Source organism: Archocentrus centrarchus, unplaced genomic scaffold, assembly GCF_007364275.1.
Source record: "Archocentrus centrarchus isolate MPI-CPG fArcCen1 unplaced genomic scaffold, fArcCen1 scaffold_89_ctg1, whole genome shotgun sequence".
NCBI classification, from domain to species: domain Eukaryota; kingdom Metazoa; phylum Chordata; class Actinopteri; order Cichliformes; family Cichlidae; genus Archocentrus; species Archocentrus centrarchus.
Genome location: NW_022060298.1, coordinates 314,860 through 331,930, shown reverse-complemented (window position 1 = coordinate 331,930; position 17,071 = coordinate 314,860). Strand labels below are relative to the sequence as shown.

Sequence of the window (17,071 nt, the reverse complement as noted above, 5' to 3'; positions counted from 1 at the left end):
AATCTGCTCAACATGACAAAAATCAAAGTAGTGTTTGAGCCACCAGGGGGCGACACATGATCAGAAAATGATCATTGATCTCTTTCAGAGTTCAGAGTTTGCTCAGCGAACAGTGACTGAGGTTAATGTGTGAATGGTTTTTCTGTCAGTTCAGCTTAAAGTGGATCATTTTCACTTTGAGTAGTTCAGTTCTCTTCATTAAGCTGTGGAGGGTTTTTTCCTGTTGGCTGGAAACAGGTTTGAAAAGCTTTGAGTGTCCTGCAAACATTAACACAATGATACGATTCTAATCTGAGCCTTGGACTCGCTGACTGTGTATCATGTCTGTGAGTAATCTAATTACTGGTTTGAGACTGTGAGTATGACCTCAAACAGGAAACACCAGCACTACCAGCAGGAAGTGACTGGAGGAGTCAAACAGCTTTTATTGTGAAGGTGTGTGCCTATGCAGCTCAGCTTCCTGCTGAAAGTAAAAGTTTTCTGGGAGGAGGATCAGCTGCTTCAGCCACTCTGTATCTGGACTCTGAGGAGGAGGAGGATGAAGCTGAGGCTGCTGTTTGTGATCCTCCTGCAAGGTAGGAACACACACACACACAAACACACACACACACACACACACAGAGTGATGGTGTGTGTATTTGTTTGCTCTGCATCCTCCTCCTTCAAACAGGATTTGTTACTCTGTAATCAGTTTGTGTGTAGCTGAGGTGTGTGTTCATGTTGTGTTCACACAGGTGTGTTTAGTCTAAAGTGTGCTCACAGCTCTGCTGAGTTTTACTGAAGCGCTCTGGATTCTGGTGGATTGTTAATCCTGTGAAGAACCAGTTAATTGCTTTCTTTTTTTTTGTAAAAAACACAAATTATTGCCATTCAGATTCACAATATGAAATCTTGATGATGAAGAGATGAAATTCTGTGTGTGTGGACATCATTCATCACCATCACCTGTGTGCAGGTGTGCACAGGTAGATAGAAAGGTGTTTCCTGAGTGGCTGCCACCTCCTTTTCTTTTTTTTTGTGTTAATATTTTTATGAGGAAAGGAGGACAATGAGGCAAAAAATGGTATTGCTTATACAGCATAAATCAGAACATAAAATCACAACACCTCTGTGTCACAGAATAAGAGGTCCTGTGTACCATGATAAATAGGGCCTACAGTCCATTTCCTAAAAAGTTTATAACATATCAAGATAAGACAAAAAAAAAAAAATAGAAAGGTGTTTCCTGAGTGGCTGCCACCTCTTTTTCTGCTGGTTTGGTGTGTGTTGGTCACTCAGCATCAGTCTGAGAAGCTTCCTCCTGTGAATGGAGGCGTTTCTCTGTCGGACGCCTCCACAGGCGCAACAATGAGTGTAGTATGTGTGCAGCTCCTTTGTCTCGTCTTTGATGAGTGCTCCTTCCTCTGGGGCTGAGTTCACCAGCCACCGCTGACACAGAGCTTCACTGTCCTGCATCCGTTGGAAAAAAATCCTCCATTTGTTCCCGGATGATGCTGATGAATAACATTAGCATTTCCCTCAAATACTGACCACACAGAAAGCAATCAGCTCACCTCTCACTGCTCTGTAACTACAGCATCAGGCATCTTTGCTCTTATTGGTCGCTTCAACCATGCCCCTCAAAGCTGAGAGCAGTTTAACTCTGTACTCGCCCTCTTCCCTTTGGCCACACTGAACGTTGTGTCATGTCGGGGTGGCTGTAGCTCAGCAGGTAAAGCAGGGATGCCCATTATCTGTATATCTGTTTCTGTTAGCAGCTGAGTTTCTAAATGTTCATGTCAGAAACAGTCCTATACAGGGGATCAGTATTGCAGGTCGAACTATTTTCATTAGCCAGCTGGCTGATGATACAGCTTTATTTTTAAAGGATGTGTCACAGGTGTCTCTGGCAATTAGTACAGTTGAAAGCTTCACTAAGACCTCTGGCCTATCCCTTAATATTAATAAGTATGAACTGTTGTCAGTGAAAAACTGCTTACACTCCTCTATTTGTGGCATCCCTGTTAAAGATAATGTAACATACTACTCAGTATCACTAAGAATAGTAAAAACAGAAGTATTACCAATTTCATTCCCATTCTTGAAAAGTCAAAAAAGATTTTTAATAGTTGGCTACAAAGGGACTTGTCCCTGAGAGGTTCTGCTCACTAAAGCAGAAGGATTATCCCGGCTAGCCTATGCTGCCCAGTCTCTTTATGTTGAGAAATCAGTTTGTAAATCTGCTGACAGAATGCTTTCCAGCTTCTTCTGGAAAAACAAAGCGCATTATTTACGCAAATCTGTTGTCCTTAACAACGATATGTTTGGCGGTCTAAATTTTATTGATTTTGACTCCTTTAATAACAACTTTAAAATAAAATGGATCAAAAATTATTTAAAAAACCCAAACTCCATGTGAAACTTCATTTCACAACATGTCTTTTCGCATTTAGGGGGCCTAGAGTTTGTTCTCCTCTGTAATTATAGTATTCCAAAAATACCCACTAAGCTATTCAGTTTTCACCAACAGGTACTTTTAGCCTGGTCCCTTATTTATAAACATAATTTTTCTCCACAGAGATGTTACATCTGGAACAACTCTAACATACTATACAAAAACAGGTCATTATTTTTTCAGAGGTGGTTTAATTATGGCATTATTCAAGTTAATCAGCTATCTAATAATAAAGGCCTATGAGGAATTTCTTACTCAGTATAAGATTCCTGTCACTCCAAGAGAATATAGTATTGTCTTTGATGCTATCCCATCTGGCTTGCTCATGTCGTTCAGGGATGTTGACTTTTCTTCCATCCAGCCTATGAGCCCTCTTGACCCTAAACAGACCGCTGTTGGTAAGCTCGGTTTCTCAACTCAATTAAAAACTGTTCATATTCATAAAAGTAAAATAATGCACAGGAAACCACTTTTTGACCTCTTCGTAATAGATGTAAAATTGTATCTTGACTCAATCTCAAACTCAATTAACAAAAAGGCTATAAAAACAATAAGTATTTGGAAAGACTATAACTTATTGTTGTAACTTGCATTTATTTGTGTAATTTCTTTTTCCCTTTTTTTTCTTCTGTTCCGTTTTGACAGTTTTCTATCTTTGTATTTTATGACTATATTCTTCTTTCATTTTATGTCCTTTGTTTATTACTGTACACTATTTCTTTCATGCCTACTGTTACTGTGACACTCTGATGATAAATAAAGCTTAAAAAAAAAAAAAGCAGGCCACCTACTAATCAGATGGTTGGTTATGCAATTATATTTAGGTCAAAAGTCACGCAGGAGCAAAAACACAATCCGCTCAAATAATTTAATTTCACGGGCGCAGGAATGCATTCACATTCACTCAGTGAATTTCCGCACGCATAAAGCTGCCTCGTCCACAAGGAAGCCAGTGCGCAGGTGAGACTGTCAGCTGTGCGCACTCTGCAGCAGTTTCATTCGCCCGCGGGTGACAAAATTCTACCCTAGCGAAGAAACTGACTTTTGACCTTCTGGGGCGGAGCCCAAAGGATTCACAAGACCTTACATGATTGGTCACTTTTAAATCGATCACGCCCACAAGGCGAGGGCCTTAACTTTGATTGACAGCAGTTATTAGCAGTGTTAATTTTGTTGACAAAATATTTTCCTCATAGTTTTCGTCAACCACCCTTTTTTACATGATGATAACGAGACGATAACTAAATAAAAACTACCTAAACGAATAAAAACAATAACGAAATCAACAAATGAAAACGAGACGAAAAATGCTTGGTGGGGACGAAATCCAATCAGAAATTTTTTAAATTTGTGAAAGGGTGGGACAAATTAGGAAAACATCCAATCAAATGCACCGTTGCACAAATTTGCTCTAAACCCGGGAAGACCAAACTAGCCTGTCATGGTCCTAGGCCGGTGGCCCAGTGTTTTGTGTTCTATTGATTCTGTTTCAGTTATTTCTCATGTTTATTAGTTCTCTTTTGTATTCCTGTTTATTTCCAGTCCCTTGTGTTTCCCTGTGTCAGGTCTGCGCCTCTGTCGAGTGTCTGTGTGCCAGTTCCCATGTCAAGTCTGCATGTACCTTGTTTAGTCACGTCCTGTTTTATTTTGACAGTCTTGTGTTCCCCGTGCTTTGTGTTTAGTTTTGCTCCCTCTATTATTAGTTTCATTTGCTTCACCTGTTGTGCCCTGGTGTTAGCCTCAGCTTCTATATTCAGGGAAACTAATAACACCCTGGTGTTATTAGTTTCCCTTCCAACCAGCCCAAGATAGACTCTATTTTACACACAAGCTATTTTTCACTCGCGGTAAAATGCAGCCGTGATAAATCGATTATTAACTAAGAATACAAACATTTACTACAGCTACACAGAGAACTTGGACAAATACTCACTTGTTACTGAACGCACACAGGGATTAACATCAAGCCAGACACTACCTACAAATCACACAGGTCCAAACAATAGCGATCACCATGCTAGCACTCTCCAGCCACTCTTCTTCTCCTTCTGACAATGCTACAGCTCACCCAATGCTACATAACGCAGCACTCTCTCATCAGCTGGGTTATGGTGCCATTGAAAAGGCTGATCTAGGGTCAGCCCTTTGTTAATGCCGCCTCCAAATCTGTACCATCAAATTTGTCACTTGACAAAGGGCTGATGGGGTCCATGTCTGGGGTGTCTGGGAGGGTGATGAGGCGTGCCACAGGCCTCGTGTAGGTCTTGTCCTTGACCTGGACCATGGCTGTCCTGACTTTTCCATCTGTCCCTGGGATGACCCCTGTGATCCGGCCAAGTGGCCACAGGGCCCTAGGAAATTGGGGGTCCACTACCATCACGATGGTTCCCAGTTTTAGCTGGGAAGTATCATTGTGCCACTTGGAGTGTGGCTGAAAGTAGAAAGGTAGTGGCAGATGAAGTGGGTCCAGTACCTGGGTGTGTCTCCAGCGGTGGCAGCGGCTAAGCATTTCTGTGTCAGTGTAGACTGCCTGTGGCAGTGATGGGTTCAGCTGCACCATGCGAAGGAGGTCGGGGGTCACAGGATCCACATCAACCACATCTTACTTCTCTCCCATATGCCCCCGAAGTGCGGTGCATTTGGTGGATGGAACTGGAACTGGATCTGGAATTTGGCCAGATGATCTTTGAGGGTGGGGTGCATTGCCTTGAAAGCACCTTTCAGCTCTCGTTCCCCTCTGTGAAAATCTGTCCCCTGGTCTGACAAGAGCTCGGCAGGTTCTCCTCTTCGGGCAATGAATCTGTGAAGAGCCATAAGGAAGGAGTCTGTTGAGTCCGGACAGGGCATCTAAGTGCACGGCTCGTGTTGTTAGGCACTTAAACAGAATGAACCATCCTTTCTCGTGATGATGGCCCACCTTCACTGTCAGTGGCCCAAAACAGTCCACACCTGTGGAGACGAAGGGGGGTTTCATTAGCCACAGTCGGACTGGTGGGAGGTCAATGTGCCATTCTTGGCACAGATGGATTAACCCTCCACCTAAGGACAGTCAGGGCAGGAACGCTGATGCTGCTTGACTGCTTCACGACCCTGCAGAATCCAGTATTTGTGACATAGCTCTGCAAACTGTTCTACTCTAGAATGGTGCAGGCTCTTGTCGGTATCATGGATGAGGAGCTGGGACACTCTGTGTCGGTGGTCTAGGACCACTGGATGGATAGTGTCTATGTCCAGCTGGTCACTGCGACGAAGCCGCCCTCCAACATGAATCATCATACTCTGGGGCAAGATAGCGGAGGCTACTGGTGGTTGGCTACTGGCTTGCCAGCCCTCAGTAGGTCCAGTTCCTCCGGAAAACTGTCCTGCTGGGCTCTTCTAAGCACCTCTCTTTCAGCTTCCCTGTAGTCTTCGGCAGACAGACATGCCTGGCCTGCCACCGCCCCATGCAGGGCTCGAGCTACAGCTTCTGTCAATTACCCAAAGGAGGAGCACTGATCAGCATCGGGCCCCAGTGAGGTCCGTATTGATGCAGTGAGGCAGCAGACAGTTGGCCTTCGCAGCTCCGCCACATCCTCGGCCTCTCCTACTACAACCGCAGGCTGTGCCGGCCAAAAGTTTATCCATCGCAGGAAGGCTGAGCCATGCCTCCACCTGCTGTTACTGGCCAGCTCTAGCAGCGTCTTCCCCCAAGTGATGTCGTCAGCTGGGTTGTTGGCTGAATCCACATACCTCCAGGCCTGGTCATCAGTCAGCTCCTGGATTTTGGCAACTCGGGTGCCGATAAATACCTTGTATCGACAGGAGTCAGACTTAAGCCAATGTGAGGACTGTAGTGGAGTCAGTCCATAGAATGATGTTGCAGATGGGCACGGTCAGCTCTCTCTGCAGCAGTGAGGCTAACTGAGCAGCGGTTAGTATGGCACACAGCTCAAGCTTTGGCATTGACAGCTGCTTCTTTTGCGCAACTCTAGACCTCGCTGACAGGAAAGCCACTTCCACGTGGCCATCAGGGCTCGCTGCTCGCAAATAAGCTACTGAACCGTAGGCTTTCTCTGAAGCATCTGAGAAGATGTGCAGGTCTCAATGACAGAGAGGGTTGTCCACTTCTGGGCTGAAGTAACAGCGGGGCAGTGAAATCTGGGAGAGATCCTCCCATGCCAGCCAGGGTTGTAGCACATTGTCCGGTAGGGAGGGGTCATCCCAGTCTCTGTGTTTGTCCCACAATCGCTGCACTCAGACTTTGGCCCGTGTCGTGAAAGGGACAATAAAGCCCAGAGGGTCATATAGACGGGCAAGGACTCTATAGATGTTCCGCAGGGTAGATGTGGGGCGATCCAGTATGCAATGCTGCGCACCGAAGCGCTCCCTCATCAGCTGGGTTACGGTGCCATTGAAAAGGCTGATCTAGGGTCAGCCCTTTGTTACAGTGTGTGTGTGTGTGTGTGTGTGTGTGTGTTAGCTGCTCAGTGATCAGGCTTGCTGTATTAGTGAAAACAAAAAGCTGGGGTCATGTGACTTTCTCTGTGTCAGCATGTACAGACAAAGAGGAGACCTGTTCCTGCTTCATGGAGTATCAGACAAACATGCAGAGAAGTGTGTGTGATGGTGCAGACTGTGTCACAGTGAGCTCTTCAGGTCCAACGAAACATTTAACAAACATGAAGCTGCAGCAGATTTAAAGGCAGCACTTAAAAAATGAAGAAATCCAGCATTTACTGTAAACTCAGAACACACACAGACTGAAGCTGCATGATGGACACACACACAGACTGAGGCTGATTGATGAACACACTGAATCATTAGAAATGAATCTCAGAGCATGTTTTGGTGGGTTGGATCCTGCAGAGTTCTCCGTGCTCTGAGAGGACTCAGAGTTCAGCCTTTCACTCAGTTTAAACTCGTCCAGATTAAATATGAACATTTCTTTGACTTCAGTGTTTCTGATTAAATCTAGTTTGGATTTGAGTGACTGACTGTAAACCTGCTCTCTGCTCCCTGCAGATAAATGTGGACTCAAACCCACAGCATGCAGTTCATTTGTGTTTCTGTTTGTGTGTCCTCACAGTTTCCCAGCATGCCCTGGCTGTGCTGGTGGAGGTGAATGAGGGGGCGGAGTCTGTCCTGCTGCCCTGTCTGTACTCAGGTTTTATACCTGAGAATGACCCCACAGTGATGTGGACTCGCAATGATCTGGATCCCAAATCTGTCCACCTGCTCCGAGAAGGAGGAGATGATCTTAGAGGACAAAACCAGCGTTACAGCGGACGCACATCAGTGAGGTCTGATGCTCTGGACTCTGGAGACTTCAGCCTCACTCTGAGGAAACCACAACTGACTGACAGCGGCAGCTACACCTGCTCCATCAGTGATGGAAGACGAGAACGGAGACTGAGAGACATCCAGCTGCAGGTCAAAGGTCAGCAACAAACTCCAACAACTGCTGTATTTACAGGTCAAAGTCAGTACTGTAGACAAAGGTCAGAGGTCAAACTGAAGGGAACATTTCCTGCAGAACACCGCAGCAACATTTAGCACAGACTGAACCTCAGTGGAAAGAAGAAAGCAGCAGAAAATCAGATGTGACTGCTACAACTTGTGCAGTCTTTGCTCCATGTGGAGGATCAGAGTCCTGACATTTACAGACTGTATACAGAGTCAAACATGGAGCTCTGTGAGAAGAACTGCAGCTCAGAGACATCAGCAGCAGGAAGTGTTTGGATGTTGAGACTCGAGGAGCTGCTGTGAAGCTGATCTCTGTGAACAGAGACGCAGCTTTAACTTCTAGAAGCTGCAGCAGAGCTTCATCCAGGTGGTCCTGATGTGAAGGAGACTCTCAGGTTTGGATGTGTCCACGTCAGGATTACTGTGGTGTGTCAGTCAGAGAGCAGTGCAGGTAACAGGAGGAGGACTGCAGGCTGACAGCAGGGATGATGTTTGCATGAGATGTTTCTGCTGTGGAGAACTGAAGTTTTCAGGTTTTATTATCAAAGATGATCACAAACAGCTGATCACACACACAAACTGTTCAAACACAGACCGACACATTTAGGCGCTAACAAGCTTTCCTGCTGCTGGATAAGCTAACCACAGGCTGCTGTCCACACACAGGTGGCGCTAACACTGCTGTACTATCCCCACCTGTTGCTCCATTCAGAGGCTGCAAAGCATCCTTCACCTGATTCATTTAATCCTTCAGTTTGTTGGTTTAAACAAAACTGATCCATGAAGGTGATCAGTTTTTCTTTTTTGCTGAGCATGTGTGAGAAAGTGGGCCAAATCTGCCCCAAGTAAGGAATGGCTTCAAGGAGTGACCAGCAAAAAAACACCAACACTCTCACCCTGGAAATAAGGTTCACAATAATTTATTCTTTTCAAAGTGTGATGCTATGCTGGGAGTACAATCCTGGCCTGGAATTCAGGGCCCAAGAACACCACCACCAGGGTTATCTGCTTGGTTATAGACAAAGACAAGGTGGTCACTTAAAGGAATAATCAGTCAATCAAATACTGAGCCTGCATCTTTCCTTAAAGAGTTTCCATGCACCTTCAAAAGCCTTGTGTTAGTGGGGAGTGGGGTTCCACATGAAATCCTGGGACTGCAGCTCAATCTTTTCCTCTCCAGGTCTTGAGTGCTTTCATCAGGGTGGCCACCTCCTAATGGAACAGTGGACTTTTTCCTCCTGCAGCTCCCTTTACATGCAGGCTCTCCTTAGCAGTTCCCAGTCCTGTTCTTTGTTAAAACACAAGATGAATCCTCTTCTCAGTAAAACTAGACCCCTTTAAAAAGACTTAGAATCAACCAGGCTAGGTAAAAATGAGCTTCCTTAAAAAAGGGGTTTTTCTCAACTCAGATTTCCAATCCAACTCCATTTTGAGCAGCCACTCCTGTGTTCATACAATCCTCTTACTTCCTGTCTCTCCCATGCCCAGCGCTCCTCCTTTCTTCTCCCTTTCTAGAGGGCCCAAACCCAGACCAATCACTTAATTCTAGCACTCAACTCCAAATGCCTGGCAGCTGGACTAGAGTGAGACCTACACTCCCACATGGGTGTGGCCTATATCACACAAAAAAAACCAAAAGCATGCAAAACTTGACATAAAATCATCCTAACCCCATGCTTCATAGGAGTTCCTCTGTTATTTCCACTGTGCTGCACATGCACAGAGGTGTGTGTGCTGCACTCAGGGAGGCTCAGCACACACACATATCTGTGGATTTATTTACAGTTGATGGTTTTCTGTCAGCCAGTAACATCAAACTGTCAGGATGGTTTTATAGAAGTCTGTCAGAGTCCATGTTTTTATTCTAACAGGGTCAGAGGTCACAGGTCAGTAATGTAGATCCTCAGCTGGGCTCCAGTTCCCATCAGTGTGCCTGCTGCTGTTTCTACAGCTCATATTGTGGTTTATTGTCCTCTCAGACCAGCAGGTGGAGGTGAAGGTGAAGGAAGGCTCAGAGTCTGTCATCCTGCCCTGCAAAACAACACCTGACCTGCCCGAGGACACCAGGGTGGAGTGGACTCGCTCTGATCCAGAATTCATGATGGTCCATGAGTACGATTACAGCCGTGACCAACTTAAGAACCAGGACGGTTTTTACAGAAACCGAACGAAGATGAATGAAGACCTGCTGAGAACTGGAGACCTCAGTCTGACCCTGAAACAGCCCACACAGAGAGACACAGGAGGATACATCTGCACCATCTACAGGGACAAAGACATCCTGAGACAGAAAGTAGTGCTGCAGGTCAGAGGTCAGTGTAACAGAATTGAATATAGAGATCAGTGCTGTAGATTTAGGTCAGAGTTCAAAGGTCATGCTGTTTTTATGTTTCTCCACAGAATCATTTCCATCCTGGGTCAAAGCTCTCCTGGTTCTTCTGGTTCTTCTTGTGGTTTCTGGAGGTTTTTTATTTTATTTTTGGCACTTTTTCATGTCAGGTGAGTCTCTCCTCCTACACTACCCATAATGCCGATGGTTAGCAGGTGTCCTCTGGGGGCTTCTTGACTGTCGCTCACACAAACTTGTTCCAGAAGCTGAAAGAGTTCAGAGTTCAAACAGCTGATACAGAGAGCTGAAGAGAAACTTCCTCCTTCAGACTCAGTCACTGATCAGTGAAACAGCTCCACAACATGACTTTACTAAACAGTGTGTGTGCTTCACTGCACTGATCTGACACACAGCTGTTCTTCTTCTGTGGTGGTAAACAGCAGGCTGCCATGAAAACATGTGCTGACAGGAAGTGTTGCAGCAGCTTCAGTAAATGTTCCTCCTTGAGTTGTGCTCAGTCATGTGGTGGAGAGCTTCAGATGTTCAGAGCAGACACTTGAGATCTTCATGGTTCCTGTGCTGATGTGTGTGAGACTGTGGAGGCTCAGTGTGTCTGTTCTTCTGCTCTTCATCAACATGTCTGCAGCTCTTTACAGGACGCTGTGACTAGTTACCAAAGAACGAGTCAGGAACACATCAGGAACAAACTGACACACAATCTGAGACTAGGAGGAGGGGACAGGGAGGTCATGTGACCATCAGACCTGCTGATGATGTTATCATGTTGTGCTTTGTTGTCCTCTCAGTTTACAAGGTGGAGGTGGACTCAGGAGTGGAGTCTGTCCAGCTGCCTTGCAAAACCATAGTTCACCTGCTGAAAGAAGCTAAAGTGGAGTGGAAGGACAATAACAACAGGAAGGTCCACGTGTATCAGAAGGGCTCTGACCGGCCTGAAGAACAGGACCAGGATTACAGAGGACGAACGAAGATGAATGAAGATCTACTGAAACCTGGAGACCTCAGTCTGACCCTGAAACACCCCACAGATGGAGACACAAACACCTACACCTGCACCATCTACAACACAAGGGCAATTATCCTGATGACAAAGGAAGTGCTGCTCACTGTTAGAGGTCAGTGGTGCAGACACTGGTCAGAGGTCAGAGGCCATCGTGATGCTGATTCAGTCTGTCAGCTCAGACAAACAATTTACAAAGTGATTAAATTTAAATTAATTTATCTTCTTCAGCGCTTCAGTGTATTAACAATCGCTCTATCACCTGAATCCTGTTGCTCCTATGTGAGAAGGTGATGCATTGGCTTATGGTATGCTGCAAACTTCATCAGGGCTGCAACTATTGATTATTTTAGTAATTGAGTATTCTATCGATTATTCCATCAGTTACTTGAGTAATCGGATAAGAAATACTTTTTTCGTATTAACAGTTCATCTGCATATTTTAACTTCCGTACTGCAGTTTTTCCCCTGTGTGGTCCTTCTGGTACCGAAACATCGCTAGTGCTAATGGCAGCACTTGCTAGCACACTGTGGTTATAGCAATCCATTCTGGGAGCTAAAGTAGAGAAAAAAAATAACAGCTGAAATTCTCAGCACAGCAAGCACAACACACGAACACGCAGAGAGCAATGGAGGCGTGGAAAAAGTTTAAAGGTGCAAGGTTACACATTTGCTGTTTATTTAAAAATTTCAACAGTGTAGTTTCTTTTACCTGCCGTAAATGGGACCACATCGGAGGTGGATACATTGCTGGCATGTTTTAAAAGCAGCGAGGACAATTCAGTAACAGTGCCTCACCTGCCACTTGTGTAAATGATGTGAAATTATGGCCCAAAGTCAGCTACATCTACATTATCAATTACCTTGTTTTTTTCCGAAGGTGTTGATGGCGAGGAATCACGAAAGTATAAGAGCACCGAGGTGTATAATTACCTTCAAAGCAATAAAATTGATAAAGTAATGCTGAACAAACAAGCCAACGTTATTGTCACAACAAAATGTACATAATTTAAACAAATGGTGGGAAATTAATGACAAACTGATGACATAAAATGTTGCAAATAGTTCTATATATTTGCAATCTTCCAAGACAAGAAAATGTCAAGAATACACAATTTTTGTGCTTTTTGTTATGCACATGTTTATTTCCTTTGTGTGTGTTGGAAAAACACAAAAAACAGAAAAAAAAAATCCAAAACTCATATAATTCTATGCAAAAGTCCAAAATGGGCCAGAAAAATTACTGGCACTCTCAACTTAATATTCGTTTGCACACCCTTTGGAAAAAATAACTGGAATCAATCACTTCCTATAACCGTCAACAAGCTTCTTACACCTATCAGCTGGAATTTTGGACCACGCTTCTTTGCAAACTTGTCCAGGTCTCTTAGGCTACATTCACGCTGCAGCCTGAAGTGACCCAATTCCGATTTTTTTGTGAAATTCAATGTTTTGTTTTTTTTGCGCGGTTGTTCGCCTTTCCAAATATATGCGACTTGGATGTGATCTGTGTGTGCTTTTTGAAGTATGTTTGGGAGACCCATGACCTTAGATGCAAACCCAGCTTTCTAACACTGGGCCCTACATTGTGCCCCAGAATCCTTCAGATTTCATGATGCCATGCAAGCCAGTCAAACAATCCAGTGCCAGAGGCAGCAAAACAACCCATAATGATGTAGAATGATGTGCTTTACCAAAAAGCTCTATCTTGGTCTCATCTGTCCACAAGACATTGTCCCAGGAGGATTTTGGCCCATTTGCGAACATTTTGGAAAACTGCAGTCTAGATTTTTTATGCCTCTGTGTCAGCAGTGGGGTCCTCCTGGGTGTCTTGCCACAGCGTTTCCTTTCATTCAAATGTCGATGGATAGTTTACGCTGACACTGATGCATCCTGAGCCTGCAGGACAGCTTGAAGTTCTTTAGAACTTGATTGGGGCTGTTTATCCACCATCCGGACTATCCTGTGCTGCACCCTTTCATCTGTTTTTCTCTTCCGTCCATGTCCAGGGAGGTTAGCTACAGTGCTGTGGGCTATAGACTTCTTGATTATGTTGCACACCGTGGACAAAGGAACATCCAGATCTATGGAGATGGACTTGTAACCGGGGAGATTGTTGATATTTTTCTACAATTTTGGTTCTCAAGTCTTCAGACAGTTCTCTTCTCCTCTTTCTGTTCTCCATGTTTAGTGTGGCACACACAGACACACAATGCAAAGACTAAGTCAACTTCTTTCCTTTTTATCTGGTTTCAGATGTGATTTTTATATTGCCCGCACCTGTTACTGCCACAGGTGAGTTTAAACGAGCATCAAATGCTTGAAAAAAAGTTTTTACCCAAAATTTTGAAAGGTGCCAACAATTCTGTCCAGCCCATTTTTGCAGTTTAGCATGAAATTATATGGGTTTGGGGTTTTTTCCCTCTTTTTTTGTGTTTTTCCAATTCACACAAAGGAAATGAACATGTGCATAACAAAACATGTATGACTGCAATCATTTTCTGGAAGATTTTCTGGGGTGCCAACATTTTCAGCCATGACTGTATGTGAAACTGGTGGCTTAGGTCACTTATTACATGGTTAGTCTTTAATTTCAGTGTCATTAGGACTTGATCTCATACAGGTATTGTAAATTCATTGCTATCATATCCTTCCAGTGTTGACACGAGTGTTAAATGTTTCTAAGGCTATACCAGTGTACAGCAAAGCATCTGCATCATTTTGAAGAATAAAACATGCAACTTCATCACATTCATCATCTTGTCCTGGACGTCTTTTCTGTGGGACGTGGTGCAGTACTGATGATCTTGTTGTGAAGGGTCCTCCCACTGTTTTTGGACTGAGTGCCAATGAGGCTCAGGAGGTTGTGACGAGATGCTGGCCTGGTCTGAGATGACTGAAGGTGAATCCACAGTACAGCCTGAATAACACAAAAATACAATCAAATGTACACTCAAGTAAAATATGTTAGCATAACAGAAACTGTAAAGTGTCACTTAGCTTATTACGTTTTATGAAGGAAATTTGCAAAATCATAAATATCAACAGAGCTGTTTCAGGAGGGCTTTAGGCCCCCTGATATTTTCCTATGACCCCTAAAATGTTGTTATAATATTGTCAAAATATTGTTATTAGATTTTTTTTTTAATTCTTATAAAAAAAACACTTGGTGCTAGGTTGCATTTAACCTTTTAACTTGTTCAGATGTTCTACAGGCTGAGCTACAGCACTGAGAAACACTCATGTTTCTCTGCTTCATCAAGTCCAATCTGCTCCTCACAGACTGAATAAAGTCCTGTCCCACTAACAGCAGCTCCAACAATCTGTTCACTGCTTTCTTCCTGTCAGTCTTCATCTTTCTGCTGCGTCTCCTCTTCACACTGAACACTTTCTATCTAACAGTGAGCTCCCAGTGAAGCAGCAACATTCAGCGTGTTAGAGGCAACACAAATGTCTCCATCCAAGCTCATGTTGTGCTTTGTTGTCCTCTCAGTCCCCCAGGTGGAGGTGGATTCAGGGGTGGAGTCTGTCCAGCTGGTCTGCAAAACCACAGTTCACCTGCCTGAAGATGTTAAAGTGGAGTGGAAGAGCAGATACTGTAGGAAGGTCCACCTGTATCAGAACGGCTCTGACCAGCTTGAAGAACAATACCCGTTTTACAGAGACCGAACAAAGATGAACGAAGACCTGCTGAAAACTGGAGACCTCAGTCTGACCCTGAAATACCCCACAAATGAAGACACAAATATCTACACTTGCACTGTCTGCAGCATGGAGGGAAACACCCTGATGAGGAAAGAAATGAGACTGAAAGTCAAGGGTCAGTGCTGTAGATACAGGTCAAAGGTCAGAGGTCATGTAGGAGTTTATTCTATAAAAGTTTTTAGTTTGAATCTATTTTTTAGTTCCTTCAAATAATCAAAATTCTTTGATATTTTTCTCTAAAAGCCAAAAATGTAAGGCGGAGCAACTGTGCATTTAAATGAACAGAAGATGATTAAAAATGATCATAATTTTTAAAATAAAATCCTCTGACATGATTTTAGTTTGGAGCAAATCAACAGTTTTGTTAGTTGAGTCCAAATCAGTCTAAATGTATAAATACCAAGAGTTTGAAAGATGCTGAGCTCATTCATACTTTGATTTGCTCAGGAACAAATGAAACACTGAAATTAACCAAACATCAACTGTTAGAGATCAGCCGAGTGAGTTATATCTGCGTTTAACTTCCAGTGGGGCAGTTGAAAAGGATGTGCCGGGAGTCAGGCGTTCTCTATAGCAATGATGTGCAATGAATCATGGGATATGGTAGGCCATGAATATACACTGGAACCATCCTACAAATTCAAGAAAAGGATGTATTCGTCGACCGCATTTGAAGTAGTCTTCAAATTTGGACAGCCTTCATCGCCTCGCTCAATGTAATCAGCCTACAAATGCGGCCTTCGAAGGACGCAGCCCCTAAATTTGGACACAGCTAACATACAGCTCATGTTGTTTGTTGTTCTTTCAGATTGTCAGGTGGAGGTGGAGGAGGGAGTGGAGTCTATCCAGCTGTCCTTTAAAACCTCAGAAAACCTGCCTGAAGATGCTAAAGTGGAGTGGGTACGCTATAACCCAAAGAAGATAGTCCATGTATCTAAGGATGGCTCTGACCAACCTGACAAACAGCACCAGGATTATAGAGACCGAACAAAGATGAATGAAGATCCTCTGAAAACTGGAGACCTCAGTCTGACCCTGAACCAGCCCACAGAGAGAGACAGTGGAGAATACAGATGTGGAGTCTATGGAAAGATTTGGAGAGGGAAAACAGTGCTGCTCACAGTCAAAGGTTTGTTTGTGTGTGTGTGTGTGTGTGTGTGTGTGTGTGTGTGTGTGTGTGTGTGTGTGTGTGTGTGTGTGTGTGCACGTGCGTGCGTGCGTGTATGTGTGTGTGACTGTCTTGTGTCTCCTCTGCAGGGAGAGCTCAGGTCCAGGATCAAACAGGGATCATCAGGAACAGAAGCAGCTCCATTGATCCGACTCCTCTATCAGCTGAGGGCAGGATGAACTTTTTTGATTGTAGCAAATGGATGCAAAGAAACAAAGAGTGAAAAATTGAAAATTGAAAAATGTCCTTAACCACTGTATATTACTTTCAGACTTGTGGTGCAATGGTGTAAACGTGAATCTAAATCTGATTATGTACAGTTTACACAAAAATCTAGTTAGATCTAAGTAAGCTATACTAAAAATAAGCTAATGAGATGCATCCATAACAGATAACAGTCTTTATAGTGATATTAGGTCTAACAGAAAAACAGAAGTCGCTTCTATCTGGATAAAGTGATGGTGTACACACAGGCATGATGATCTTCTCAGCTGCTCTCACAACACGCTGGAAGATCCTGCAGGAAGATGCTGCGAGGCGCCGCCCCACACCGTGATGCAGCAGGTCAGGATGGTGCCTCTGCAGAGATGATGGGGCCGGGGTCTGCTCCGTTATTATTAGCATTAAAAGTGCGAAGGCCTGATTGTTCATGTGTACAATAAGACTTCATAACATATATAGTGACCGTTATTCAGAGGTGGGAAGTAACGAAGTACAAATACTTCGTTACCGTACTTAAGTACATTTTTCAGGTATCTGTACTTTACTTGAGTATTTATTTTTCTGAGTACTTTTTACTTTTACTCCCTGCATTTTTACACAAGTATCTGTACTTTCTACTTCTTACATTTTGAAAACAGACTCGTTACTTTAGGTTTAACACGTCTGAGAAAAGTTTGCATTTCCGTCAAACATCAAACGATCTGAGTCTAAACGGAGGAATAATAACATAAAGGAGACAATCGTACTGGCGTA

The 17,071-nt window shown here is 43.9% G+C and overlaps 1 protein-coding gene across 1 annotated transcript; it reads left to right on the top strand.

The window, feature by feature from the left end:
- Positions 1 to 524: 524 nt before the first annotated feature.
- Positions 525 to 16,319, top strand: LOC115777962 (uncharacterized). Its single transcript, XM_030725988.1, has 8 exons — positions 525 to 575; positions 7,500 to 7,850; positions 9,856 to 10,188; positions 10,277 to 10,375; positions 11,012 to 11,338; positions 14,777 to 15,069; positions 15,745 to 16,057; positions 16,186 to 16,319. Exons 1-8 carry the CDS (start codon positions 539 to 541, stop codon positions 16,317 to 16,319), a joined length of 1,887 nt encoding a protein of 628 aa, XP_030581848.1. The 5' UTR covers positions 525 to 538.
- Positions 16,320 to 17,071: the final 752 nt, after the last annotated feature.